Raw genomic sequence first — 27,888 nt, forward strand, 5'->3', positions numbered from 1 at the left:
TTCCTTTTATCGTGTAGATGTTTGGGGGAAGGCCAAAACAAACAGTTTTACCAACTTCATTCTATGCACCTTCACATATCTCTGTAGCTCTCTCACTTCTTGGACTGACATTAAAGGCTCAATAATAAATGCCACAAGTTTTGCGGATATTTACCCATTCTTCCCTTGACTTTATCAGTGCAGTAGAAACCCAAGTTAACACAATACCATATCATGCAGCCAACAGACCCATCATGCAGATTTTACCCATTTAATAATATAACTAACGCTTGGCACAGACTCAGAGCTGCAATTGAGACCATCTCTGAGACTGATAAACTGTTCTAGAAATGACACATCACCCTCCGGATTTGTAGATTCGTGTTGGTTAACATTTGCATTGCAGTTCTTATTTTGTGGTATGATCCTCAGTTCAATGCAATTTACTGGTAATTACATTTTTCATTTCTTTCCAGAGATAAACCTCATCCTAATGAAACCATACCTCCCTTATCTGGTACCTAAAATCTCTGGCTGTTTAGAAAGGTCACTTTCATGGAATACTGGATGCAGTCCAAACCTAAGAAATTAATTCCGTGTACTAACTCTCAAGCATGCTAGAAATCTTGGAGAACTCCAGTAAAAGTGGTTCTTGTAACCGTATTACTAAAGCAATAAAATCAACAGAGTATTTTTACTATTTGTTTAGTAATCACACTTCACAACCACACAGCACTGTCATGCTAAACTCAAATCCACTTACATTTTTATTACTCCTGCTTCAAAAAAAAGAAATAAAAGATATCACTCATAAAATTCTTGTAAGAATTAGTCATACGTTTTCTCATTTTCTTGATATAGTTCATATAACTGCTGTTACAGTTAGACACTCAATGAGGCAATATTTAAATAAAAGGACAAAAAACTGTACTAATAGAACCAATTTGTTTTTAAGAACTTTTTAAATTACTGTGCACTGCTAGCATATACGAAATCAGCCAGGACTGTAACAATTGTCTCCATCTGAAAACTCCCAAGTAAAAAAGAATCTGTCCTTTACGCATGATAAAATCTAGTGACACAGCAAAATATTGCTACTGCAGTGTCCTCGAGGTATGCCCTTCGGAGAGTCCTGTGCTGCTTGCTCAGAAGCGCTGCAATAATCCATTAAGTAAAAATCATTTACATGCACAAAAACAGCTCAACTGCTGAATCATGAAGTAAGTATATAATAATTACGTGCTATAGCTTTCTAGCTTGATAATGCTGTTATTTTCTTTCAAATATCCTCTGTAAATACGTTTCAATTATTCCTTAATAGAGACAGTTATTTGGATAGGCAAACTATTAAATACTAAGTAGGTTTATTCCATAATAGCTGGGGGGAGGGGGTGTGTGAACTATATATACACTTTTCACCTTGCTGTAAAGCCTCAGACAGTAAAAGTATTATTAACATTTCACAGCTAAGGAAACAAGTACAGTGGGAAACTGCTTCCACAAGAACTCTAAGCACAGCTGGTTAAGCTTTGTTTTGATATCCTGAATATTTAATCACATGCCTATGCCACTTTTAGAGATCCGATCATAGATTTGTAACATACATCATCCACATGTTGTGCATTATCATAGGTAACTGATAAGGAAGAGCATTTCCTATTTTTCCTTATTTTTAGATATCCTGCTTCTCTTTAAACACTTCAGCAGTTCCGAGTTAGACAAAAAAAAAGCAGCAATCTTAGAAGCTGTCTCTAAAATTATATTTCTTCCAACACCTATAAAATGCATCTCTGAAGTCGTGAAAAGCATTATCATTTATTGCACTGACAGGCCTAATAAAAAGAGCACTAGAAATACGTACAGCAGCACGTACGCGAGGTCTCAGATATTGATACTCTGGGTTAGTACGCCAATGAACTGCAAGTGGGCAATGTCTATTTTTACTAATAATTAGGCTAATAAGGCTGGAAGCCTCAAAGAATGGGAAAAGGACCCTGGAAGGTTCTACTCAGTTTGGTTGCCTTCCACAATCAAGGATGCAAGAAAAGCTTGTGATGGGTTCAGGCCAAATAACTATCTCACTCAGTACTAGTTTATCCCTGCTGCTAGATCTGGGAAAAGAACAGTCAGAAAGAGTACTAGAAGCAGGCAAGAGCAGTAATTCACCTCCAGAACCTCTCTGCTCAAATTGCAATCCAGGAGCTGTGCGAATCAGAAGTGTTTCAGCAAACCTAGTGGATTTTTTTTTCCACAAACGTACCTACTCACATTTTCAACCCTCGTGAAACTCTAGTAACCTACGATATCCTGCAGTATGAAGTTTCATAACTCACCTGGCGGCCGATTAAATGCTTTTGACATCTACACACAGCAGTTTCACTTGGTGCCCGCTGGTTATCACATTGAAAAAGAAAAAGATTTGCAAAGATAACAGGCAAGGGCTTTCAGACGCATTTGCGGGAAGTAGGAGACATAGGGCCAAGGAGAATGTTTTAACTGCTACGCTTTCATTAAAGTAGGTCAACATTTTCTTGCTTTATTCCCAGAAAGGGACTTGCTGTTCTGACTATCAATAGCGTAAGAGTGCAATGCTGAGTCAGGTACTTTTTCAAGCACAGCTCATCAAAACTTTACCAACGAGAAACACTATTGCTCCCTACCCCGGCTTGCCAGTTGGATCCACGTACAGTCACAGAACCATAGAATCACCAGGTTGGAAAAGACCTCTTGGATCATCAAGTCCAACCATTTCTATCTGCCACTAAACCATGTCCCTGAGAACCTTGCCTACCCATCTTCTAAACACCTCCAGGGATGGCGACTCAATCACCTCCCTGGGCAGCCTCTGCCAGTGCCCAATGACCCTTTCCATGAAATTTTTTTTCCTGCTGTCCAGCTTGAGCCTACTCTGTCGCAGCTTGAGGCCATTCCCCCTTGTCCTGTCCCCTGTCACTTGGGAGAAAAGGCCAGCTCTCTCCTCTCTACAATCTCTTTTCATGTAGTTGTAGAGAGCAATAAGGTCTCCCCTCAGCCTCCTCTTCTCCACGCTAAACAACCCCAGCTCTCTCAGCTGCTCCTCATAAGACTTGTTCTCCAGCCCCTTCACCAGCTTTGTTGCTCTTCTCTGGACACACTCCGGAGCCTCCACATCCCTCTTGCAGCGAGGGGCCCAGAACTGAACACAGGATTTGAGGTCTCACCAGGAGGAACTCCAAGCAAGTCCTGAACTGCTCCCTAAGGGCACCTACAGCAGTCCTCACGAACCTCCCTGTTCACTGCAGGATTCCACACAAAGCTCGAATACCTGAAGTAGGCAATCTTCAAATCAAATCAACAGACCTAAAAAATCCTGAGTGCAGAACTTAATTCTGTTACAGTTCTCTTCAAATCATGCTAGCTTTTTAATTCTTGTTTCCCTCATTTGGCTGATAGCAAACTCTGAAGAGACCAGAATACAGACACGACAATGCTCTCAATTTATGCTCCAGCACAATAATGCTGTGGCAATTTGTGAATTAATTAAAAGATCACGGATATTGCTGTGTCCCTGAAACATGAGGTTAATGTTTTTTCCTTATTTTGAAACACAATAAAAAAAAAAATCCGAAAATGCGACCTAGATTAAAATATATGGCCAGAGAAGATATCTGAAAGGGGATTAATTGCTACACAAAACATTTATGGCATTTTGTAGATACCATAGTATGGATATAGATATCTTATTAAAACTTCTGTAACTCTAATAAATGCATTTTCCACTATCGCTTCTGAATTGACTAATGCTGAATTCAGGGAATGTCACCCTGGTTTACCACACAATCCTTAATTTTCTTCTATTTTATCTATAAGTACTTTTGAAGAAGAAGCATTGTAATGCCATTTATAAAAAAAACAAAAAAAACCACAAACCACCAAAACCCACAACAAAACTGAGGAGGATTATACCTAAGCTTCACAGAAATTGAGCTCTGAAAAGATCCCGTCCAGCACACAATAAATGCTTCCATCAAATTTTCTGCCATTTAAAAAAATATGCTAATCTTAAGCATTAATGGAACATCTTCAAATGGTGATTGTATCTTAAAATAACCTTCTAACTGCTGGAACCTCAAGGCTAGGTACATTTTTGTCTTAGTAGCAGTTATGCTGATTCCATGCGTGCTGATAACATCATATAACCAATATTACTCTTAAGCTACTACAAAGCTCTAGCTTACCACTGCCTTCTGCAGAAACCAAACAAAAAGCCTTCCAGCAAGTAAAATAAACTTAGAGCAGCACCTCTGATTTGAGCTAAATATTATAAAACATTTGTTAATACTTTAATATTTGTGAATAACATTAAAAAAAAAAAAAAAAACTAGCATCACAGGTCATGTCTGATGGTTGGCAGGTGCAGTTGAACACTAAACCTATGCTTGAAAATATCATAGCATAGTTTGGGTTGGAAGGGACCTTAAAGATCATCTAGTTCTAACCCCCCCTGCCATGGGCAGGGACATCCCACTAGATTAGGCTGCCCAAGGCCCCATCCAACCTGGCTTTGAACACCTCCAGGGATGGGGCAGCCACAACCTCCCTGGGCAACCTCTGCCAGTCTCTCACCGCTCTCATGGTGAAGAAATTCTTCCTAATGTCCAGTCTAAATCTGCCCCTCTCCATTTTATACCTGTTTCCCTTCGCCCTATCCCTACAAGCCTTTAGGAATAGTCCCTCTCCAGCTTTCCTGTAGCCCCTTCAGGTACTGGAAGATCACTACAAGATCTCCTCTGAGTCTTCTCTTCTCCAGGCTGAACAACCCCAACTCTCTCAGCCTGTCCTCATATGGAAGGTGCTCCAGCCCTCCAGTCATCTTTGTAGCCTCCTCTGGACCTGTTCCAACAGCTCCACATCCTTCTTATGTTGAGTATTCCAGAACTGGACACAATACTCCAGATGAGGTCTCACAGGAGAGGAATAGAGGGGCAGAATCACCTCCCTCACCCTGCTGGCCTCGCTTATTTTGCTGCAGCCCAGGATATGGTTGGCCTTCTGGGCTGCAAGCACACATTGCCAGCTCATGTTGAGCTTCTCATCGACCAGCAACCCCCAAGCTCTTCTCTGCAGGGCTGCTCTCAAGCATGTCATCCCCCATCGTGTACTGAAAATGGGGATTGCCCTGACCCAGGTGCCGAACCTTACACTCGGCCTTGTTCAACCTCATGAGGTTCTCAGAGCCCTACTTCTCCAGTCTGTCCAGGTCCCTCTGGATGACATCTTGTCCTTCCGGTGTGGCAACTATACCACTCAGCTTGGTGTCATCTGCAAACTTGCTGAGGGTGCACTCGATCTCGCTGTCAATATCATTGATAAAGATATTGAACAGCACCGGTCCCAGTACGGACCCCTGAGGGACACCACTAGTCATGGATCTCCATCTGGACTTTGAGCCATTGACCACTACTCTCTGAATATGACCATCCACCCATCAAATCCATCTCTCTCCAATTTAGAGAGAAGGATGTTGTGGGGGACCGTGTCAAAGGCTGTTACGGGCTAGCGTGGTGTTATTCCCCCCCCCCCCCCCATTCATATCTAGTTTAAAGCCCTATCTACAAGCCCCACAAGTTCCCGGGCAAAGATCCTCCTCCCTCTCTGAGAAAGGTAGCTCCCATCCAAAGCCTGCAAGGCCATTGCGTTATCAAAAAACTCAAAGTTATTGTTGTGACACCAGCCATGGAGCCATGTACTAATAGACTGGACCTGTCTAAGCTGTTCCATGTCACCACCTGTTACTGGAAGGAGGGAAGAAAACATCACCTGGGCAAAGTAGCTGGTTCAAAGTCTTGGTTTTAAGTGTCATAAAAGACAAAATATTGACAACAGTGTCAGCATTTCTCTTATTTTTTTGAATGGTCATCAGGAGCTGAATATTGCTTTTGGGGATAAAATGAACTCCCTCAAATTTATACTTTTATATCAAATAAGGTTTTTTTGTTTTGCTTTACAATTCTTTAATGCTACTAAAAGAACATAATCTAACTAAAATATAACCAATAAAAAGGAAAAAGGGTCATTAACAGAAAACATCGAAAAGATTGTTCTCTGTATTGACATCCTCTGTACTGACATATGCCTAATGTCATCCGGCTTTGGATAGTTACACAAAATAGCCAGGACTTACCGCCAATCTACAATACGGGACATACTGCTAACATCAAGGTTATGATGATAGCTTAAACTTGCCTTTATTTATAATTTAAGTTTTGCTCCCTCCCTCTGTCCTTTACAGTTAAGGAATGTCTTCTTGGGATTACTTTTAGCTCTAAAAGTTTCCAGTTTTCAATGCATTTAGTTTAAATCTGAAGTTTCATCTTAGCTTAATTGTTTTAGATCAGTTTAAGCTTTCATTTAATAATGTAGCCCAGTTAAAGTAAACACAAATTTACAGACTTTATACAAATCATGAAAACTCTGCTTCTACTATTTCATAAAGTGTTTACTTAAAAGACAATTTAAGGCTTATAAAAGTGGTGGTATCTGTAAATCTGTCAACAACTAAGTCAGGGTCTGTACCATGCTTCAGCTACAATTGAAAACGTCTAAGAAGACACCAAAAAAAGCCCACTCTCATACAGCAGAAGGGGAACTATTCAGAAGCCTTTTAAATCAACTGTTACTAATAAATAAAGCTCCTATTAAATATGTATTAAATGTAATTCAATCATAACATTGGATTGAAGTAAGATTTCCAACAGAAAAACTTCTACGCTCCTCTATGCCTATATGGTGATAAACCTCTAATTTCTGTACTTCATGGCAGAAGTTCTGACCTACAGAGGTGTTATAAACAGGACATGAATTCCAGGAACAATGGTGCCAACTTTGCAGGGAAAACAGGCAATAGGAATAGGTACAAATTGCATCAAGGCCAGGAAACTGCATAAGTTCAACAGGCTGAGAGTTGGGGTTGTTCAGCCTGGAGAAGAGAAGGCTCTGAGGAGATCTTATAGCGACCTTCCAGTACCTGAAAAGGGCTACAAAACAGCTGAGGAGAGGCTGTTTACAAAGGCTTGTAGTGATAGGACTAGCGGCAATGGGTATAAACTGGAAAGGGGCAGATTTAGACTAGACATAAGAAGGAATTTCTTCACTATGAGGGTGGTGAGACACTGGCACAGGTTGCCCAGGGAAGCTGTGGCTGTCCCATCCCTGGAGGTGTTCGAGGCCACGCTGGATGGGGCCTTGGGCAGCCTGATCCAGTGGGAGGTGATGCTGCCCATGGCAGGGGGGGTTGGAAGTGGATGATCTTTAAGGTCCCTTCCAATCCAAAGTATTCTATGATTCTATGATAAATGAAGCATCAAAAAAACTGAACAGAAATAAACTCTAAGCAAATCAGAGGTCATAGGGACTCCAAAACTAAGAACCCCTGGCAGGAATGCCATAGCTACAAGTTGAAACAAGCTTTTTTAACAAAATATCTCATTTCTGGCTACAAAATATTTGGTTACATTTTCAAGTGTGTATGTATACTCATCTACACTTTAAAGGAGTTTTTACTGAAGTCCAAAGTTATTAAAAATAAGGACTCCAAAATACAAGTGCTCTCTTGTCTGTGCTAACTGGGCTCAATTATCACAATTACCAATACAAACTTTTCCCATTAAACCAAACCTTCATAAGTGACTTTGGTCAAAAGACAGTAAAGAAAGTACTTGTTTTTTCTTTGAACTCCATCTTTCTACCTCGAAATCTCTCATCAAATTTTATCATAGAATCATTAGGTTGGAAAAGACCTTTGAGATCATCAACTCCAACCATAAAAACCCAAAAGGATACGCTTGCCTGTAAATCATTTAAAAGACAGCTTTCAAAATTGCATATAATATAATGCCTTTATCTGGAACAATGTTTTGCCAAACAATCAATCTTTGTTTGGCAAAAACATTTTCCAATTAGGTGATTATGTCATGTCCAGGAGGTTCAAGACAATCATGATTCTGGAGCATTTCATGACTCTGAGAAAACCAAGGCTTGTATCTGACAAACCTTTGGCACAGCTACTGCCGCAGAGACCTCATCCGTACTTCTTATGTAAGAGGGGAATCCACAACTTGTGGCAGGAATGCTTCCCGTGCGAGACTCAAAGTGGAGACTGCAATATATGCCTGTAGCATGGGTTTCCTCCAGTTAATCACGCACAGACAGACGAGAGATGGAACAACCTACTGCATCTGACACAAGTCTCCACACTCGCTAGCTTTTGGAGGCATGAGCCAATGTCAGTGGAGCAGGTTGTTTCAGAGAGCTGCTAAACATTTTCTCTCCCAGCTAAATCATCTCAATGCCACTGTCTGCAAAAATCTTCAAGTCTTCTTCATTTAAAAGGACTTTAATTTACCATCCAGTAAGCACTTAAGTATTTTTTCAACTCTGTGGAAGGCTATACCTTTAGGAATATATTTGCAAGTGCTTCCATTCATAAGGGACTAACATAATAAAAATCAGAGCAAATAAAATCAAGTTGATCATTAAATTAAAAAATCAACATTTAATGCTAATTATATCCAGTGGTAAAACAACTTGCATACAACCAAAATTAACATAACACAAAGAATATTTTAAGAAACATTAGAAAACAAAGAATTAAATAGGATTATTTTACTTCGTCATTAGAAAAGAGAATTAGAAAAACAAAGGAGACTCAGAATTGCAGGAAAAAAAGGCAGCGAAAGACCACTGCTGACTGCAAGACCACACTCTTCTTTTTCTTTATCACCAGACACGCTAGTGCTATTACCTTGGTATAGCAAGGCCCTTAAAGAATTGCTCTAAAGTTTCTTTCATCAACTATTCCAGGATGCAGCCATGCATTTGTTGATTACTGTAATCACAAGAAACCTATATAGTAACCACTGATTTATGGTCAACACAGATAAAGGGAAGCAACTAAATAAAAAGTCCTTCATTGGATGTTTTCAGCTGTGGAATGAACTCCCTTTTACTTTCATGCATCAGCATCTTGGACAAGGGGCAGAACTCGTCTAATCTTCTGACATTTTGGGAGGTTTCACTGACTGACACTTGAAAATTAAACAGGAAAGGCTTTTGTAAACTCTAAGATTATATTAACGAGCATTTCAGAATTCCAATGAAGGATTCGTATCCAAGAAGAGTTCAAAACAAGCCAGCGTCTATTTCAAAAACATTGCAATTTTATTTTATTAAGATAGAACTAAGAGATAAGGGAAGAATGAGGAAAGCGTGGGTCTCGAGGTATGATATACTAGTTCTATAAATACTTTATCAGGGCAAGTTTCTTATGAGACTGGAGGGGAGGAAGCAGGGACAAGAACAGCCCAGGGATGGGGGCCTCACCTCGGAGAAAAGAAACAGTCCACAGTTTTATGTGTCATCCACAAAAGTATGTACACAAACATAGTAGAAACAGGAAAGAGAAGCTTGAATTTCCCTTCCTGAATCAGAACAGTCATGACCGAGCTCAGTTTTCTGCTCATTTCTGGGAAAATGAATCAATCTTGCATTACCTGGAACGTAGATAGCAGCAAATCACACAGAAAGGGGGTAATGAACTTCCCTTCAAAAAACTAATCACGTTTGGATTGATGATGATGTAGAAGCCAAGGCTTCTCTGTTCCTGAGCAGACTCTCTTACCTACTGAGGAGCCACTGTTAAATGCTGCTTTGAAGAAACAACTAGAGGCCTCCCTGGTCTAGAGGAGGGAACGTGATTTGAGCCCAGTGATGGAAGGCGCTTCCTTGACCACAGAATGACCAGTTAGCACTTCTTGTTTGTATATATAATATCTGAACATCTCTCAGACAGATTTTCAAAGGAAACCAGGCTCATGTAATCATGCCTGTCCATCTACCCGCTGGGCTGTCCTTAATTAAATCCCTTAACTCACTAGCCAGTTTCAACCAAAAGCCGCCAGTTGTCTCAAGGAGAAATAAGCTCCTGCAAGTTTCATTTAGAAAAAAAAAGGGCATATAGATGAGCAAACAGACTCAAATTGAATGACCCGCTTTGTGAAAGGCTGCAGCAAGAGATGAGCATCAATCCCTGCTGTGACAGTGGCCAGTCCCCAGACACGGACTGACTCACCAGCACTCGGGCATCTCAGACCCAGCCAACCTGTGTCCCGGGAGAGATGCTGGGACAGGAGGCAATGTGCATTAATTTCTTGAGAAGAGCACCATCGTGTCTGCTGTCTTTCTGTAAAATGGGGCGATGTGTGTTTTACGGGGCCACAGAAGGCCTGCGTGATGTGCATCTGCCTCCAAAAGAGTTAATTCTGTTTAGCATCCTGCCTTAAGTATAAAATGCATATTAAACTGCTCAAACCCTCACAGGGAAAGAAAATGAAGATGATCTTAAAGAACCGGGGGTTCTTAAATTTAATCCATGAAGTACAAAGGAATTTCAAGGTGCTGAAGACTTTAGGTGGGTTTTGAAGTACTGAGACATTTACCTTCCCCACAGCTCCTAACTTTGGGTGTCTACATCCTGCTGCAGATCTGGACCCAAGCATGTTGCTAGGCTGCCAATAACTGCCAGGCAACAAATCACAGCACATAGATTGGAGTCATGCTTACAATGCAACATACTGAGCCTGTTTTATTGTTAAGAAATTGATAATCTATGTTGCCATAATTAAATGTAAAATGTGATCATATTTTTTTCTGAGAGGGGTGTGTGGGTGGGTAGAATAAGAACGAAAAAAACCTGTAAATCATTCTTACTGCTCTTCCAGATTAAAACTTATGCACTCATTCTTCAATCTGTTAATATTGAAATTAATTTGATGTTATGATGAACAAAGCCACTCACATTGCACGACATGTAATTAAGATTCATACTACTTCTTTCTGACCTCCTTCTAACCATCGCCCCGACGAATTATTAAAACAAAGCAGTTACTATGGTAACTAATTCATTCTCTGCGTTATTATATTGTTTCTAAACATCAGCGTCTAGTTGGGCTGACTTACATGCCCTAAATTCCAGTTTGAAACTCTAAACTTCTGTCTCGTTTGTCAGAAAAGCCCTTTACAATCTATGCATTCATGCAGATAAGGACAGCGAGAGAGCAGCTGCTTTTGTTTATTGCAAGAAGAAGTAACTGTTACTAAATTATTTGAGTTTGATAAATTGATGGTGTCTGCATGGAAGCACAGAGCGGCACTTCAGGGAACAAGCATGGGAGTTTGTGGAGCACTAGACAAACAAGCAAACATGACCATCTGCAGGTTAGATAAACTAACAACAACAAAAAAATGACTGGCAGATGTTATGGAAACTAAGTAACACCTGCCTAAGCGGTATTTGATACCCCAAAAAACACCACATGGGTATGACTGATGCAATCTTCAAGAAAGGAACAGCAGGGAACAAGAAATAGTGTTAAAATTGCTTGGGAAAAAGTTTTATTAGCATTTAAAACTATTTCTTCAAATGCATGCTCCTTGACAAAAAGAGACAATTCTCATATTTAATCAACACTAACAATTATTCTTATTTACTAATTAACAGGAGTCAGTTATAGCCCATTTGTATTTGAGTGCCATCATCTAGCATATGAGGAAACTTTCTGTAAAGTACAGGTAGGACCAGAAGAATAAAGAGTCTTCCCTTCATCTTTTGCTGTCCTACTGACACTGCCTATAATTTTTATTGGAGTTTTTTTGTGTCTCCGTTTAATTGGCAGAATGAGCAGTTTAAAAATTCGGTGCATCAGATGCTCCTCTGAAAAGTAAGCATCAGGATAAAAGAAACATGAGTAATTTTGAAGAGCTAGTTTCTAGCTTAAAAAAAAACCAACCCACATCTACTCAAAGTTACGCACAAATTAATTTAGTTCTCACAGAAACAGAAGGAAGAAAGAGTCCTCTTATTTAAGCATCTGAGCAGGGTCACCAACACCACACAGTCCTGGATCTACAACGGTACCAACAGTCACACTTTTACCTGCTGCAAATGCCAGGTGTTCCAGTCAGCAAAAGCCTCAATTTTTTTTAAAGGGATTCCAAGAGCATTATGACATCCTGCTGTTAAATATTTATTTTACAGTAACTCCAAAAGTCCCCACTGACTGTTTTCTGTCAAGAAGAAAAGGCAAAGAGGTGGAGGGGTAACTTTTGTTTCCTAACCTTCTGTCTGACTTTGGAAGGGCTAAACAATAACCCACAGGTTTCTTAACTCCAAATGACCTGTCCATCAGATGACAATGACTTTTCTAAGGAGGAGAAAGAACTCTGCAAAATATTATTCTCCTGGCAAAGCCTCCTGTTTAAGAAGAAGCACCTTTCAAGTTCAGTACTGACCTAATGGAACAAGGACAGAGCAGGAGAAGACTGTCTCCACTTTTACTGGCTCGTTTCCACTTACACAATCACACTCCCATCCTGTCTGCACTGAGAGAAGAAACAAAATAAAACCCTTTTTTGCATCTCAGTCTGCACTTCCCTAAGGATGGGAACTGCCTCTATGAAAGCTGAACAAGCCTGCTTTAATTAGATGACTATTTAAATTTTTCAGCATGTTTACCTAGACACTTAATCTTTGTACAGTTTTCCAGAGCAGAGTGTAAAGCAATGTATAAATCTAGGGCTTCCAGAGCACCTTCCCTGGCCCCAGGCAGAAATGAATCTGTAATACTACCAAGTACTTAGACTTCTAAAGCTTTTGAAAGCTTTACCAGGCACTCAGCTGCAATGCATAAAAGCTAAATATCTAGTCCAAAAAGTTTTTTAAATTCTCTAAAGATTACTCAGGAATTAGATCACTAGGTATGCTTAAGTACTGGATTCTGATTCCAATACATATGATATTAAAAACCAACAATTAAAACCCTGTAAAACTAGTTTCAAGCTATATTGTTTCCTGTATTTAACATTCTTTGACACTAACATGGCATAAAGCTATTTTGACTTTATTATAGCAGTATCTCTGGATATCCAGCTGAACGTAGCCACTGTCTGGCACAAGCAAGCAGCATATTTTATTTCAATATATCAAAGTAAATAGCTGCATAGTTACGCAGATCAACTACACAATGCTGGACACCACAAATACACACCTTTTCTTTGAGAAGTTCATAATTTAAAGCAGTGACGTGAATGTTTCAGCAAAATCTTAAAACACGGAAATTGTTTTCCTTGAAGCTCCCCTCCCCAGTTTTCTTGTTAAAATGATGCTTTACATTAGCAGCTACTGTTCAGCATCATTTAGGGCAAAATGAGCTTTTCAGCTAATTTTCTTCTCATACAGTTTGCATTGTTACCGGTAATACCTCTGTAACATTGTAGTAGCTTAAGTGCATGCAAATTCAAAAGCCGTTTCGGTAGCATAATGAAGATTCAAATTACAAAAGCAGGTTACTGCAGCAATCCAGAAGAAAGCCAACACATCCTGCACTGTAAATACTGAATATGTAGGATAACAAAAACCAAACAGAAGCCTGTATAAGCAGTTCAACTATAATTGTAATGAGATAAAGGGTGGTTTTGCACTGCGGTAAACATACCGCAAATACACAGATAGCTTCCCTCAACATGGTGAGTGGCAAATGATCTTATTATACTCATGGCACTGTTTTTTATTGTTTTATTATTTCAAGGTCAACTTATCTTAGTCTTTAGAATAACCTCCCTGTTCTTTGAAGACAACTCATATAACAGATTAAATATTGTATCTAATTCTCTGTATTTCAAGCTGATTAAAATATTTTCGAAGTTCTTACAGGCAAACCAGAAAAATAGTGTTGAATTGTTGAAACATCCTTGTACGCAACAAAAGAATGCATGTATTTTTATTTCAAGACACTTAGATCAAAGTAATTTGGGCTACTAACAGAATATTCTGATTGCTTAAGCACCTTTAGCTGTTACAGTTGAAAGATTTCATGCCTGTTCCTGCAGAAAGATTTTGGTGGCTTTTACCACCCGATTCCTAATTTAATTTCCAGTAGATTGCTAAGGAGAAAAGGAATTTTCTCCAGTTCAAAATCCTTATTTATTTGCTGAAGGCACTTAAGGTTAGCAAAATCACTTTTTTGCAAAGGTTAATTGGTACTTGATAAAGGAGCAACTTTCACTGAGGAAACAGCAAATGATAAAATATTAGGAATCTTTTAGCTCCCTCTGCTGCCCTAATCCTTCAATAATCCTTCTTCCAAAATCTGTCAAAAAGACTGAGCAGCCAGGCAGCCCAGTAATATCTTTGTAAGAAACACTTGGCTTATTTATCATGCCTAGCGCCAAGGTCACTATGCATAAAGAAAACTCCGTAAAGTACTGTGCGTCATTATGGTTGTCTGCACATTTTATCATTTCCTTTCATTCTTTGATATCTGCAGTGGGACAACTATGGACATCTTCAAATTTGGATGTCAGTTAAGAGAATTGATTGCTCATTCTCCAAAGAACTTGACATAAGCATTTCCCACTTAAGAAAGAGCCAAACGTACTCACTATCTGGAAACATTTATTCTTCTTTCCTTTTATTTACAGATCAACTTACACAGTATGTACTAACTTTAGTAAAAATCCTTTTTAAATCCAAGGAAAACCCAAGCATTGCCAAAGTAGGACACCTCCTTCATTAACAGGCAAAATACTCACCTGCCTAATTTCAGAACTGCAATAGGTGAAATCACAGTTAACACAATTTAGATAAGCTCCATCAGTGGTCATTAAATAACACATAGCATTTGTTGATCTGGTACTTCCCACCTATGAAGAAGCCAAGCTCTCTATTACATGCACACAAAAAGAAAACGAGGAAAAAGAATGTACTTTTAAAATTAAGTCACTCTCTATTTCAATATTCCTTTATCAATTTGGAATGAAGAAACCAGATTTCAATTCACACCCATTTTTTTTCTCTGCGTTCCTCCTGGAATTGTCAATATACCATATCAACTATGAAATAAGGATTCATCTTATTAAATCTCATGCTATACAGCATCACAAGCAAAAAATAAAGAACATTTAAAGACAGATGTCTTCTTATACGGGAAAGAAAACCTTGATCATATCTTTGAAAAGAAACTATTCCTTTCTTGCGCACTTTTACTGTCCTTCAGAGAACATAACACTTGCTTATGCGCCAGTAATCAGACTTTGCCAAAGAAAGGCTGCCCTTCATAACAGAAAAAAAAAAAAGGGAGATTTTATCTGAAATCTCAGAAATCCATCCCATTAACATGCATTTTCTTTTACAATTTATGATCCTGACCAGCTCCTCTTTTTTTCTTAGATAATAAACCGGTACTGTTAAAACACATTCCAAGTTTTCTTCTACACACTTTTAAAAACGAAGAGGGAACCCGTATCTAAAGAACAATCTTAAGATTTATGCCAGTGCTACATAAAAAAGGAAGAAGGTTTGTAATGATTGTCAAGAAGCTCTAATGCATGCAAAGATGCTTTTTTCTTCCTCAAAACCAGAACTAGAAAAACACATAATATCTGTCTGGGGGTACACAGGGTCTTCACAGACTTGTTGCACTTGAATTTCCTACAGTCTTTGCTATACATGTCACAAGGCGCACTGGAAAGAAATTTCTAGTTTCAAGCAATCATCAAACTGGAAAAGTCACTCTCACAACTTTGCAGTTAATTTTGCTGCATTGTGCTGTAGCTGTTTAATCCCCAATACCTGTGTAAGCAAGCAAGAAGAAATGTGTGAGGAGACAACCCTTTTCTCTTGCAGTTTCCTTGTTCCAACAGCATCTCTGAACTCCCCCCTTTAAACAGGATAGAAACAGAGATGGTTTCCTACAGCCTGGAACCCCACTAAAAGCAGTGGCTGACTGAGCACTATATACTACGCAATATAATGTATTTAGAGAAAATTCATTATGCTTTTCAAGCCCGTTCACAGACAATCCAAAGTAAAATTTTCTTCACACTGTAGCCACCTTCTGTTGCCCTCCTACTCCACCTATTACCTCTCAGAAACTCAAAAGGTCAGACATCCAAGGTAACTTCCAAGCAACAGTCAATAAAACAGACACACATTTAATTACAGATTTCTAGAATATAAGCAAATACACAGCACTGTTTACAGATTTGTTACAATATAAAGTACAATAATACCTTAATTAGAGATAACAACTTTTCAAAATGCCAAAAGCGTTCGGAATTTTTCAAATTACCCACGAAATGAACACATTTTATTTTTGCACTGTGACACTTCCAACTGTTCTGCCAAATGTATACTACTATAATTATGCTTTGCAATCACCAGCATCACCGGAGAGGGTGACAAAGAACAATATAATCAGTAACTAATTACTCTTTCACATGCTTTGATACTTTTATCTTCAAGGGAAGAATCCTAAATGTTATTTTATAAATTGTGAAGTGGGTTTAACATTAGCACCTGAAAGTGCCTAGAATTATGTCCTCATGCTTAAGTACAATTCACAACTACTGGTGGAAGTTAGAAACCAGAATTTAGTATTGGGGTTTTTTCAATGGACAGTCTTCAATTTCCATCACCTAAGTAAACTCTAGTTTATAGAACTGTATAAACTGGGATGACTAAGCACATTTTATACCATCTTTTTGAGATAATACAATGCAAGAACATAGCAGACCACTGAAACGTGCAAGAAAATACAACTGCAAAGAGTTTCAGTATTAAAAGCAAATATTCCATTTCATATTTAAGAAATCATAGGTACCTCAGACGAAATTACTTACTCAACTACATTAAAAGAGAACTAATCGCTCCCAAAGTAATAGAACCAGGGTTTTTTCCTGCATTGAGTATCAACCTTAGTAGTATTACTATTATACTATCGTTAACTCACAAGGTAATAGTAAATCCACTCATGCCTGTTCAATTTGTTGCTTAATTTGCATGATTAGTTACTATAATCAAGTGTGCAAATTGCCTAAAGCCACAGGAAAGCAATTCAACTCAAATAACATTTTGCATGCAGTTATCTAACTTACAAGAGCCTCCGTGGCAAACCATTAAATCCACAGACAAAGCCGTGTGCAACTCCGCACGTGTTCCTAACACGAGCGTTTTATTTTGAGAATCAGGCCCCCCACACCATTTTTCAGCTCATTATCATCTTCTCCTCAAAGAGGACTACAAACAGTAATGAAATGCTAGAATGACACTGGCATCTCTTCATGGATAGAATAATGTATTCATGCCTGCCCACCCCAAGTTTTCATGTTAAACAGTTTATGAAAAAATATAGAGTTAATCATTGTAGCCGTTTTTAAGTGGAATTTGCAATAAAAGGAAAATGCATCTTAAAAATAATTCTCTTCTGAGGGAAAAGGTTAAGAGAAGAAGCCACACATGAACTGAAGAACAAACAGCTGACAGAAGATAAACCACCTTTAATAGCTACACAGCTCGTTAAATTCCCTGAGCTTTGTAGAACATTACGCATATTTCGAAAATATAAAATATTTAGGCCCTGTTATGGAAGGCACATATATCAGAACAACGCTGCATATTTAATTTTAAAACCTGAATTGGATCATACCAAGGGAGAAGCCTTTTTAAAACAAACCAATCCGCTAGCTTTTATCCCAATTTGCTCAGTTGCAGGGATAATGATTTAAAAACATCAGCCAGAGCTGATGTTTACAAACCTCAAAGAACATTTGAGCACACACTCAAGAGCAGAATACAGCTCAGACATTTTTAAGAGCCAAATTGGGTTCCTGTAACCATAAAACTTAAAGCATTTTTTCAGGTCCATTGTTTTACCCCTTCTCCTCTGCATCATCTTCTGCCTGGTCTTCCCACTCTATTTTCCCAACACGGCTATTTGTCTAGCACATGATAATTGGGATTAGGAAGCAGAGGTGGCTAAAAAAACTTCTACGTTATTTTTCAACTGGATCAATTCCCTACTCTGCATGGCCGCACAGATTTTACCAGTAGGATGCAGTGAATTGTGCACGGCTGGGAAAAAACAAGGCAGACAAAAGGCACTGATTAAACAGCATCACTAGATGTGAATATACAGCCTGGGGGGAAGCCACTATTTTAAACAGTCATAGTGGCTCAGTTACCTCTATCCCTGACAACATTCCTTCACACAGGATCATAGACTCTGTTTTCCTCTTAAGTTGTTCTGTTGATCAATATAAGAAGTCTAAAATGAGACTAAAATTCCACACAATGGGTTGAGTTGGTTTAACTGCCAGTCACCATCAGAAGGGACAGGTTTCTCCTTCCTCCTTTCAATTTGCCAATTCAGTTTGCTAACACGGGCCAAAAAAAAAAAAAAGAGAGAATAAAAATTTGAGCTTTCTGTCAAGTTAAAGCTCTCTGTATCTGACCCTTTCATTGATACAGAGACCATAGGATGAGAACCTGAGACCAAAACCCTAAAGCTGGGAACAGAAAAGAGCACCATGCATTGCATCAGCGCACCCCTCAGTAATTTCCAGCTGATTTGACTGCAGAGCTGCCCAGAAAGAGGGACAGCCTTCCCAAATTCCCCACGCTCGGCAGCCAGTTCCCCATTTCTTTGAGCAGTGATTAGTCTCCAGCGAGCAGATTCAACTGATTGCCTAGCCAACCAGTCTAGGTGAGCTATAAAACCAGCTTAGACCTGGCAATCAGGGGCATGCTTGGCTGATTTTAGAAGAGACTAACAGGGAGATTAATCATATAAACCAAATGTGGAACTGCCCCGTTTGATACTTTGATGAAATGCCTGTTTCTCTTCCTATATCAGGGTAAAGGTCCCCAGCACCCCTCGTTGACCCTTTCCAACTGCCCCCTTCAATGCAACTGCTTTGTCAGCTGAACAGTGACCCGGGCTAAGGAATTTACCTAAACAGAAAATATACCAACAAAAAAGTTTATTGTTAGCATGAGTTGTCTTCTCAACCTAGCTCGTTATACGGTTACACTCATATTGGCAAAAAGAAAGAGGAAAAAACAAGGACAGAAATCAGCTGCCAAGGACTGCTTACACCAACACAGCTGCTCAGAAAAGTCTCAAGACCAACGTGCGGAGGAGAAAATGTTTCAACTGCAGATAATTGCTTCAGTATTAGACATGATGCAGAGACCATGTTCCCAGAAGTCTGTACACTTTCTCCCATCATATCAAAATGGGAAATTAGAAATTAACTGTTATCTTGCATTTCAAGGATAATATAAAAAGTAATTTAGCTCAAATCATGCATGTATATTCTTAAAAATAGTATGCTTTACCTCTCAACCTGCTTTCACACCAACTCTAAAAGCAAATAAGGAATGAACACCAGGAATATACAATTCAGTCATTCATGACTCAAGGTGCAATAACTGACCCAAGTGATTACTCTCTTTTCACTAAAATCCAGTCTATTTTTGTTAATACTCATTAAAGTTTCAGGGGGGTATAGGATTTTTTTTTGTATTCTGTTTTCATTTTATTTTCTTCTTCCTTCTTAGGATTGTCTACAGGCTGTTCAATCAACCTGTACGAAACATACCCATAGGGAAAGACCCTAGAGGGCATTATGTGGTCACCTGATCCTTCTGGAATTGTTATTTTATATAAAACCACGATCTTTCACAACACTTGGGTAGAATGTTGATAAGATAAAAGCAAACTTAACTGTAGAACAGCACAGCGCGCACACACTAGTTGCTTTTATTTGTCTAGATCTGTTGTCACCCAAAACCAGCACTGGCGCACAAGTAATACCATTTCAACAGGAACTGCCACTTGAAAATACACTGAACGACCAAAAGAAGACAAGAGTTCCAGTCTCCAGAAACAGCAGTAATCCATAAAATTAGTATAGTTAACATGAGAAATTGAAATGTCTAACCTTCAAATATGCGATCCAGACGTTGCCGCTTCACTTTGTGTTTGTCCATCAGAGACATAAGAGTCAAAAGAACTCAAAGAACGTCTCCACACAGCTTGGTGATGGTCTTCTTAAGCCAGATACAAGTCAGAAATGCTTACTGTCCTCTCTTAAATTATTTTCACCTATGAACAGAAAGATAAACTTAATAAACTTTAAAATATAGATTTTTCTTTTTTCCAGAAAGATGATCTATGTGTAATTTAAGCAATTAAGATAAAAGACAAAGTTCTTAATCACATCAGGTAACCTGGTACTCTACAACAAACTGTCTTCTAAACACGTGAAGACGCAAGCACATAGCACAGCTCAAACAAGCCAGTACAGGAAATGCTCCAAGACAGCTGTTGTCCTCTGACTTTTGACACTCAAATACTTTTCCCCCTTCCTCTGAACACACCACTAGCTAAGGACACTGTCTAGGGCAAGCACAGGTACGTGATTCCCGTAAAACGACAGAAAAGTGTCCACCTGGAATGAAACTGGAAAGCTGCACTTCTGCATTGTAATGCTCTCAGTGAGCAAAACCACTCTTCTCAGTCTTAACTTTTAAGCTCTCAACGATGAAATAAGCCAGAGTTTGATACTTGGAAGCTGAAGGAAACAATTAAAGGGAATGCATCACAGTGACAATACAAAACGCCAACATCTATATTAACCAAATGGCATTTAAAGCAAGTTCATGCATGACTAGGCAAGCTCTTTGGCAGTACATACAACTAAGCACTTTTCAGACACCTCGGAGCGGTGCAAGACTGCAGAAGAGTATTGCAACAAGCAGCCTGCGTTCTAAGCCAAACCACAGAGAAGCAGGAAGGGGGATGGGGAGAGAGATAAAATCCCTCAAGAATAATCTGATCAAAGCAGTAGATAATAAAAACGCACATGAGCATAGTGGTTGAGGTAAAGCTAAGTATATAGACCTTCTAAAAAGCATCATCAGAGCACCACTTTTATCCACCTTGATATATCTCAGTAGATTTGGAGAAACAAACACAGAATGCTGTATTACAAGCACGGTGCACATCAAAATGAGCCAAATAATCCATTTCCCTGGTTCTTTTTATTCATGTCCAATAGCTTTCAACATCAGTGGAGGACATTAAATGGCCTTACAAGTGATCGATCCTAGAAATCTGCTCATTTCTTTCTAGAGGCTAAACTTTTCTAAAACCAAACATAAGCATATTTCATCAACATATTATGAAGATTCATGCACTCTGAGTGAAATGATAAAGAAAAGTATTTTGAGTATTAAGAATATTTGCATTCAAAGAGTTATCTTTACCAGCATTACCCTGCTTCGCGCATTTGGACTTATCTTTTTGGACAGAGAAAGCTCCTTTCTCTGTGTTTATTGTCATTTAAAAATAGAGGTAATGTGCAATGTTTATCATGCTTTTAACACTATTCAACTTCACCCTCTTCTTCACTTCTCCTCCACACTTTTTCTTTATCCTCAAATTCAAGACTCTTCTGCTGTTTTGTATAATTTCCGATTCCAGCTGGATGCAAGATCCCATCAAGAGCGGGAGAAGAAAAATTGATGAAGAACACATAAGCCCATTTTTTTCCTCTTTAAAAACAAGAGCAACTTCACCTTTTTAGAAATTTTCTATTAGATTTCCCAATATTGATTATTCTTACAAAGTACAGCTTTCTTCAATACTGAATGTGGCTCTGTTACAAGACTGCACAAGTATTACATCAACTCTAACATGCATTTTAAAACCTTAAAGCCAGCTATGGCCACCTGCCTTCCCTTAAGCCAACACTCCTAACTTGTATAGTGGATCAGTTCCAAATTAGTGCTCAATTTATTTGTTTATAACTTCTGTTTTATAATCTCCTTCATTCCACAGAAAAATCCAGAGAACGAGAAACAGAAACCAGAACATAATGAACATTTTAAATGCCAGTCTTAGTTTAATTTTTTCATAGGTTATTTAATTTCCCATCTTGTAGAAACATGTTTACCTGCTGGCCTCCTCCCTGTGCTGTTTTGTTTATTCATTCAGAAAAAGATTTTTTCCACTGTAATAATTCTACACACAAAGCTGGATGACAGCTGTGAAAACCAGACCATCTGTAACTATTGACCTACCACTGAACGTGTCACCAGATGTTTTCTATCTGTCTACAGTAGCTTCAAAGTGTACCATATGAATTGAGAAGTTTTTTCCTTTTAAACACTGTTTTAAGATTATTTTTATTCTTAGTAAGTGGTCATAAGTTTAAAAAGAAATTTCTTTAGCAAAAAATTAAATGAACATGTTAACACAGTTCTAAATTTAACCCTGATACAGTTTCATTATACTTTGTGTTCTAACACAAAGAGAAGATGATATGGGAAGCATTTCCCAGCAAAAGCCTTATAATTATGAGAGCATTAGTTACTGCAATTACTAACCACAACATGAATGACTGTTTGAGAAATTCACTAAAAATACAAGCACACTGCCCAATGAATTAAAAATCAGAACAGAAAATACCAAATAGTATTTAAGATCAGACTCCTGTAGTTCAATATTTTAAGATAAAGTGAGAATCCAAGTGATTTAAGAATATATGCTACTTATATATGCCAATTATTAGCTACGAAGCCATCCGAGGTACTATCAATGTACAGAACCCTTTTGAACTACACAAATTTTAGATTAAATTATACATTGTTGAAACCAACATTAAAGTTTTTCTTTCAGTTACGTGGATGACTCCAGCATTTGAAAAATATTTTTAAAGAGAATATGCCTCTGGACATTGCAATCTGGAGCATTTAGCTGCTTCTAGAGGAAGGAAGAGCTATACTCTGAGACTTTAAGATAAAAGGAAAATCAAATATCAGACATTTTATAGGAGAGTGAGCAAATCCTACAGGCTAAACCAGGAATGATAAGTAAATAAGTCAACTTTGATTTCAGTTTTCAAACAGACAGCAGTGTTTAACGGAGTAAAGGACAAACATAAGCTGTGAGAATACTTCAAGCAAGATCCATTCAACACCCATGAACTTCTGTCCAGAGACAGAGGATGAAAAGAAAGAAAACCAAGAAATTAAAATTGTTTAAAAAGGCAAACTTTTTTGTTGGCTAATTATACAAATACTTGCAGGTTGACACAGACTCCAAATCGCTAGGGAAGGACCCCCTTCAAACCTGAAAGGTTGCAGCAAGCCATGCAGGACCATTTCCTTTGCATCAGTCTAAGGGGAGAATTTGATATGGATGAGATCATGTTTCTACTGAATTCAAACAGGTGGGGAAAACCAAACAGAAAAACCGTCAACTGTATCACACACAAACTCTGACTAGTTAGCCTACTCACAAAAAGAGTCTGAGTACAAACTCTTCTGAGCACAGACTTTCACCTAAACAGGCAGGAATGGCAAAAGGCTGACTTCTACCTTTGCTTCACCACCACCTTCCTTCACCGGGAAGGATTTGTAGGCTGTCCCAAATTGGATGATAAAGCATAAGAAACCCAAAACAGAATTTACAGATCAGACTGATAGATCATTAACATGTCCAGAATAAAGTTGTGAAGCTTCATGTTACCCTTAGGAATCTCAATCCTCACTCAAATTAACCACTCTAATATTAGTGTTCTTCAGTCTGAAACCACATTAAGTTACTGAAATATTTTTTCTTTCTACTATCTACTTTCAAAAGGTAGAAAATAAGGCTATTGTAAGAAAAACTGTAAGCAAATTTATATACCATTGCCACAAGTTCTTGATAACTTACAATTCTGTCCTTGCCACCCAAATCAATAAGATCTCTATTGTCCATGACACCTCACAAACCTCAAAACATCCATTCTGTAGAGCCCTGGAAGCAGTAAGGATAATGAAAATGCTGTTCCTCATTATAAATATTTTCATTATACTAAATAATTATACTTTTTGCAGTAATTGTTCATTTTAGCTAGTACACAGATCATCTAGTCCAGCCCTCCTGCCTTGGGCAGGGACATCTTAAACTAGATAACGTTGCTCAAATCCCTATTGAACTTCACCTTGAACATCTCCTGCGATGGAGTACCCACAACTTCTTTAGGCAACTGTTCCAGTGTCTCATCATCCTCATCGTAAACAACTTCTTCCTTATATCCAAGTCACCCATACCTAAGACTTTATGGCAAAACCGCCACAGCCATTGGTGACAGCACGCTCGCAGTAATGGACTGCTCACCAAGCAGAAGGATGCCCTCTGCACGACTGCTGTTGCAACTGCTTGACGGCCAATATGAATACCCTACCTTGCATTGTTCACCTGAACAGATGAGAAACAGAAAACACTTTTGTGGGGCTTAGGATGTTTTTTCTTTTCATCTTCCCCCACCCACACATGTCTGAGTCTTTCTTCAGTGAAATGACCAGAAGGACTAGCAGGATGCACACCAGCTTTGTGGCTAGATGTTAGACAATCCTAGCATCCGAGATATTCTGTGCTACAACCGGTTCCCCAGCTTACGCAGCTAAAAACCAAGCACTGGAGTACAAATTTAAACCATACGCCCTGAAATTCTGAAATCCATTTTATGGTCTTTGCTCTTCCCAAAATATGAAGGAATAAGCTTTTCTGTAAACCTAATGCAATACACAATCACAAATAAGAATTACTCACTCTACAACAATTATTGATGTTCCTTAGAAATTAAGTTTCAAGTTTCAGGTTTTCCCCTTTTCAGGGTAGACAACTGAAGATAACAAACTGTGAGAAAGCTATTACTAAGAAATGGAAATTTAACTAAATTTCAAAGTATTTCTCTAGTACAGAACAGTTTGGTAAAAGAGAGGATAATATAAAGTTGATAAACAGCAAAAAGTAAAATGGTATGTAAAAGCGCTAAGTCAGAGAAATCAACTTAATGTTCATATAAAAGCAAAAATGCATTTCCATAGTAGAGAAGTCAACTTTCTGAATCTATGGAAAGAGATGGGCTCTAACTCTGAGAATGGGAAAAATAAAGCGGAGAATGTAGGAGAGAAACATTCTACTTGGAAAAACTCTGCAATTTGTAGTTGAACATTTATAATATCAGTAGAAGCAGTACCAGCTCTAAGATGAAGATTTTTTATCAGAGTACTAGTGGTTCATAATGGCGGTTGGGCGATACTTATGTCTCCAGCGTACTACACCAAAACATAGATCAAAATGTTACAATTAATATCTGAACTCTTTCTTTTTTCATTCAAAATTATTATTCAACAGTACTTATCTCGAGGAGTTTGAAAAATGCCCAATTAAAAATATACTAGAACTCAAATAGGGGAATGGAAAAAAAAAAAAAGAAGACAAAGACTTTCGTTTGCGAGTTTCTTCAAAATGCAGAAATAGTAAGACTGCTACAAAAACATTGGAACATCCTATTCCAAAGTTCTGCAGGGCAAGATTTCTTTGATTTTATTTCATGCTGCTATGCTTTTCTGGAGACACTGTGACTTACATTAAAAACTTCTGCAGTATAAAACCAGCACATCGCTTTCACTGTACTCAAAACTACTCTTGCAAAGATTTAAACTGCATTTAAGACTTAGTGTGGCTCGAAGAGCAGAACAAAGAGAGATTGATTGCCAGAAGAAAAAATAATAGGTCAGACTTTCTCTGCAGAAATTGAAGTTATTTCATCTTGTCTTACAAAAATTAATACAGAATTAAGAAGAAAATATATAATTATATTTGCCTGTCAGATAATTTATCTTGCCATTCAGCATGATCAAGCCATTTTGCCTTACCATTAGATGTCAGTACAGTCTAAGAGAAAGTCTACAGGCAGCTTCAAGATCAATAAACTAATCACAAAATCAAGTGATTACTGAATTAGCCACCAAAAAGAAGGTTAAATAGTATTCAGAAAAGGACTAAAACCTCAAACATAATGGTGTTACCCAAACCTAAGATGTATCCATCTCAAAAAAAAGATGGATAACTGCAAAAAAGTGCCAAGACAGGCAGTAAGCACAGTCCAAGGCAGGGAACAGGTTGCTGAAAAAGGAGAAAAAGACATGCACTGGTACTTCCCAGCCTGAAGAAGATACCTCTGTGGTGAATAAAACAAACACATCTAAAATACGCACCATGCCTCAATTCAATGTGTAGGGAGCAGGCAGTGAAATAGTAAGCCAGCATATTAAAAACAACAGGCAGCTTTGTCATAGAGTATGCAATTAAATTTTAAAATCTGGTGTCATAGGTATCCTGGATGCCAAAACTTTAAGTGGTTCTTAAAAGGAATTAGACAAGTTTATGGAAAACCCATCAGTCATCACTGATAATGGCCACAACTGAAACCCAGGTCAGAAATCCCATGAGCAGGTAAATGCCAAAGGCAAGAAAAACTGTCAGCACATGCTTGCTTTGTTCTTATACATCGCAATTGTTGCACTATGTCACACCAATGAAAGGTCCATTTAGCTCAGCATCCAACAGTTGCCATGAAATGAGACGCTTCATGAAGAGCAAGAGCAGGACAAACATTTTCCATCAGCATCCACTAGTGTTCAATCTTAGAGACAGGACATAGGACAGGTGGAGCCACAGTCTCTTGCGACACATGGGCATACCTTACATTCTAGGAAATGCAGAAATATACTACAAAATTAACTTACCCAGCCATGCAGAAAGTGAGGTCCACAGAGATGCATAAAAAACATGCTAACACAATAAAATTGAAACAACTTAGTACGCCTAAAAGATACTGCTGGAATTATACAACTGAGAATCTCTTCAACATAGACCATAAGAGACATTTAGCAAAACATCATAATTAAAAAACTGCCAGTGCCATAGGTTGGCATGGTATGATCTTCCACCAACAAGTATCTTCTATTACTGACTAGTTTTGCTTAATTGTCAATTTAGCTTGAGCTTCCAGTCATCAGATTTTCATACAGCTTTGCCAGGCAGATGGAAGAACTCCCTGCTGTTCTTTGCAGACGTACCTCCTCAGTATCACCAAGCCATCAATCGATCTGCTTGCAGAAGAGACCAAGCTCCTCGATACTCTACTAGCAAGTCACATTTCTGATCCTGAATTGTGTCAAACCTTAAATTCAACAGCAAGTCATTAAAGTACTGCTCTGTGTGTGCTAGAACAAGATAGAGCCCTGCATGAGCAGCTCCATCAATGTCCAACGCAGAACCATCACTCTCCTTCACATTCTTCGGATACATACTGAGGTGTGGGACCACACACCTAAGATGAAAAGACTTTGCATTTGGTTCAGCAATTTATTCATCACTAGTGCAAATAAACCTGCTTCTTTTTAGGATGGGGTTCTATGTGCTATGAGTAGAAGCTGAGTCTCTCATTCTGTATTTATGACCTAAAATCAAAGCAAACTGGATTGCTCTGCAGTACTTACACCTCTTTTTTTTTTAAATTGCATCAGCAATTTATACTACATTTATCAAGGAAGGCTTTTTTCCTATTGATAAAATGTTCAAAATAAGGCCAAGAATACTCTTTGTCAGCACAACATTAAAACAAAGTTTATGGAGTTTTGATCTACCGTCCACTGTTCTGTTACACGGCAAGTAACTTTTTTGTACGTTTTCCACATCTTCAGTGAAATTACTTTAGTACCAAAATATAGTGTAATATTTTGATAATTGTAAGCCTTATTTTTATGGCACAAGATTATAAAATGGCCTTTTTGACAGGGAACATGGTGAAAACAGTAGAAGAGGTTGTGATGATAATTCTGTCATTATAAGCTCTTTTATGAGATATTTGTCTTCACTGTAAGTTGTTGGGGTTTTTTCCAGAGCTTTTTTTCCCCTTAGCAGCATTCTTCCTCAATTATAGATCTGTCCAGAAGCCAAAAATTACTCACTACTGAAAATGTATTACTGCAGATGTGTATGACTACAGACAGATGGGAAGCATCTTTGCTAGCTCAGATTTCTAGGTCATGAGTAAAACCTCATTCAGAAGCTCCTACTATGATCAGAAAATTATTCAATACTATCTGTCCAAGATACCTACATTTAAGTAAAATTTAAAAGATATCCTTAGTGTCAGAAAACACTCATTGAGCAATATCACAATTAT

At 38.3% G+C, this 27,888-nt stretch overlaps 1 protein-coding gene across 2 annotated transcripts in view; it reads right to left on the minus strand.

Annotated features, from left to right (window-relative positions):
- The window catches only part of CTBP1 (C-terminal binding protein 1), a 252,000-nt gene that overhangs the window by 173,647 nt on the left and 50,465 nt on the right, over positions 1-27,888 (minus strand). For both annotated transcript variants that reach the window (XM_054064932.1, XM_054064931.1), the window contains exon 2: positions 19,795-19,958. In XM_054064932.1, coding sequence (XP_053920907.1) covers positions 19,795-19,852 — 58 coding nt within the window. In that variant the 5' untranslated portion in view covers positions 19,853-19,958. The remainder of the gene's footprint in view (positions 1-19,794; positions 19,959-27,888) is intronic.

This window comes from Cuculus canorus, chromosome 4, assembly GCF_017976375.1.
Source record: "Cuculus canorus isolate bCucCan1 chromosome 4, bCucCan1.pri, whole genome shotgun sequence".
Taxonomy (NCBI): Eukaryota; Metazoa; Chordata; class Aves; order Cuculiformes; family Cuculidae; genus Cuculus; species Cuculus canorus.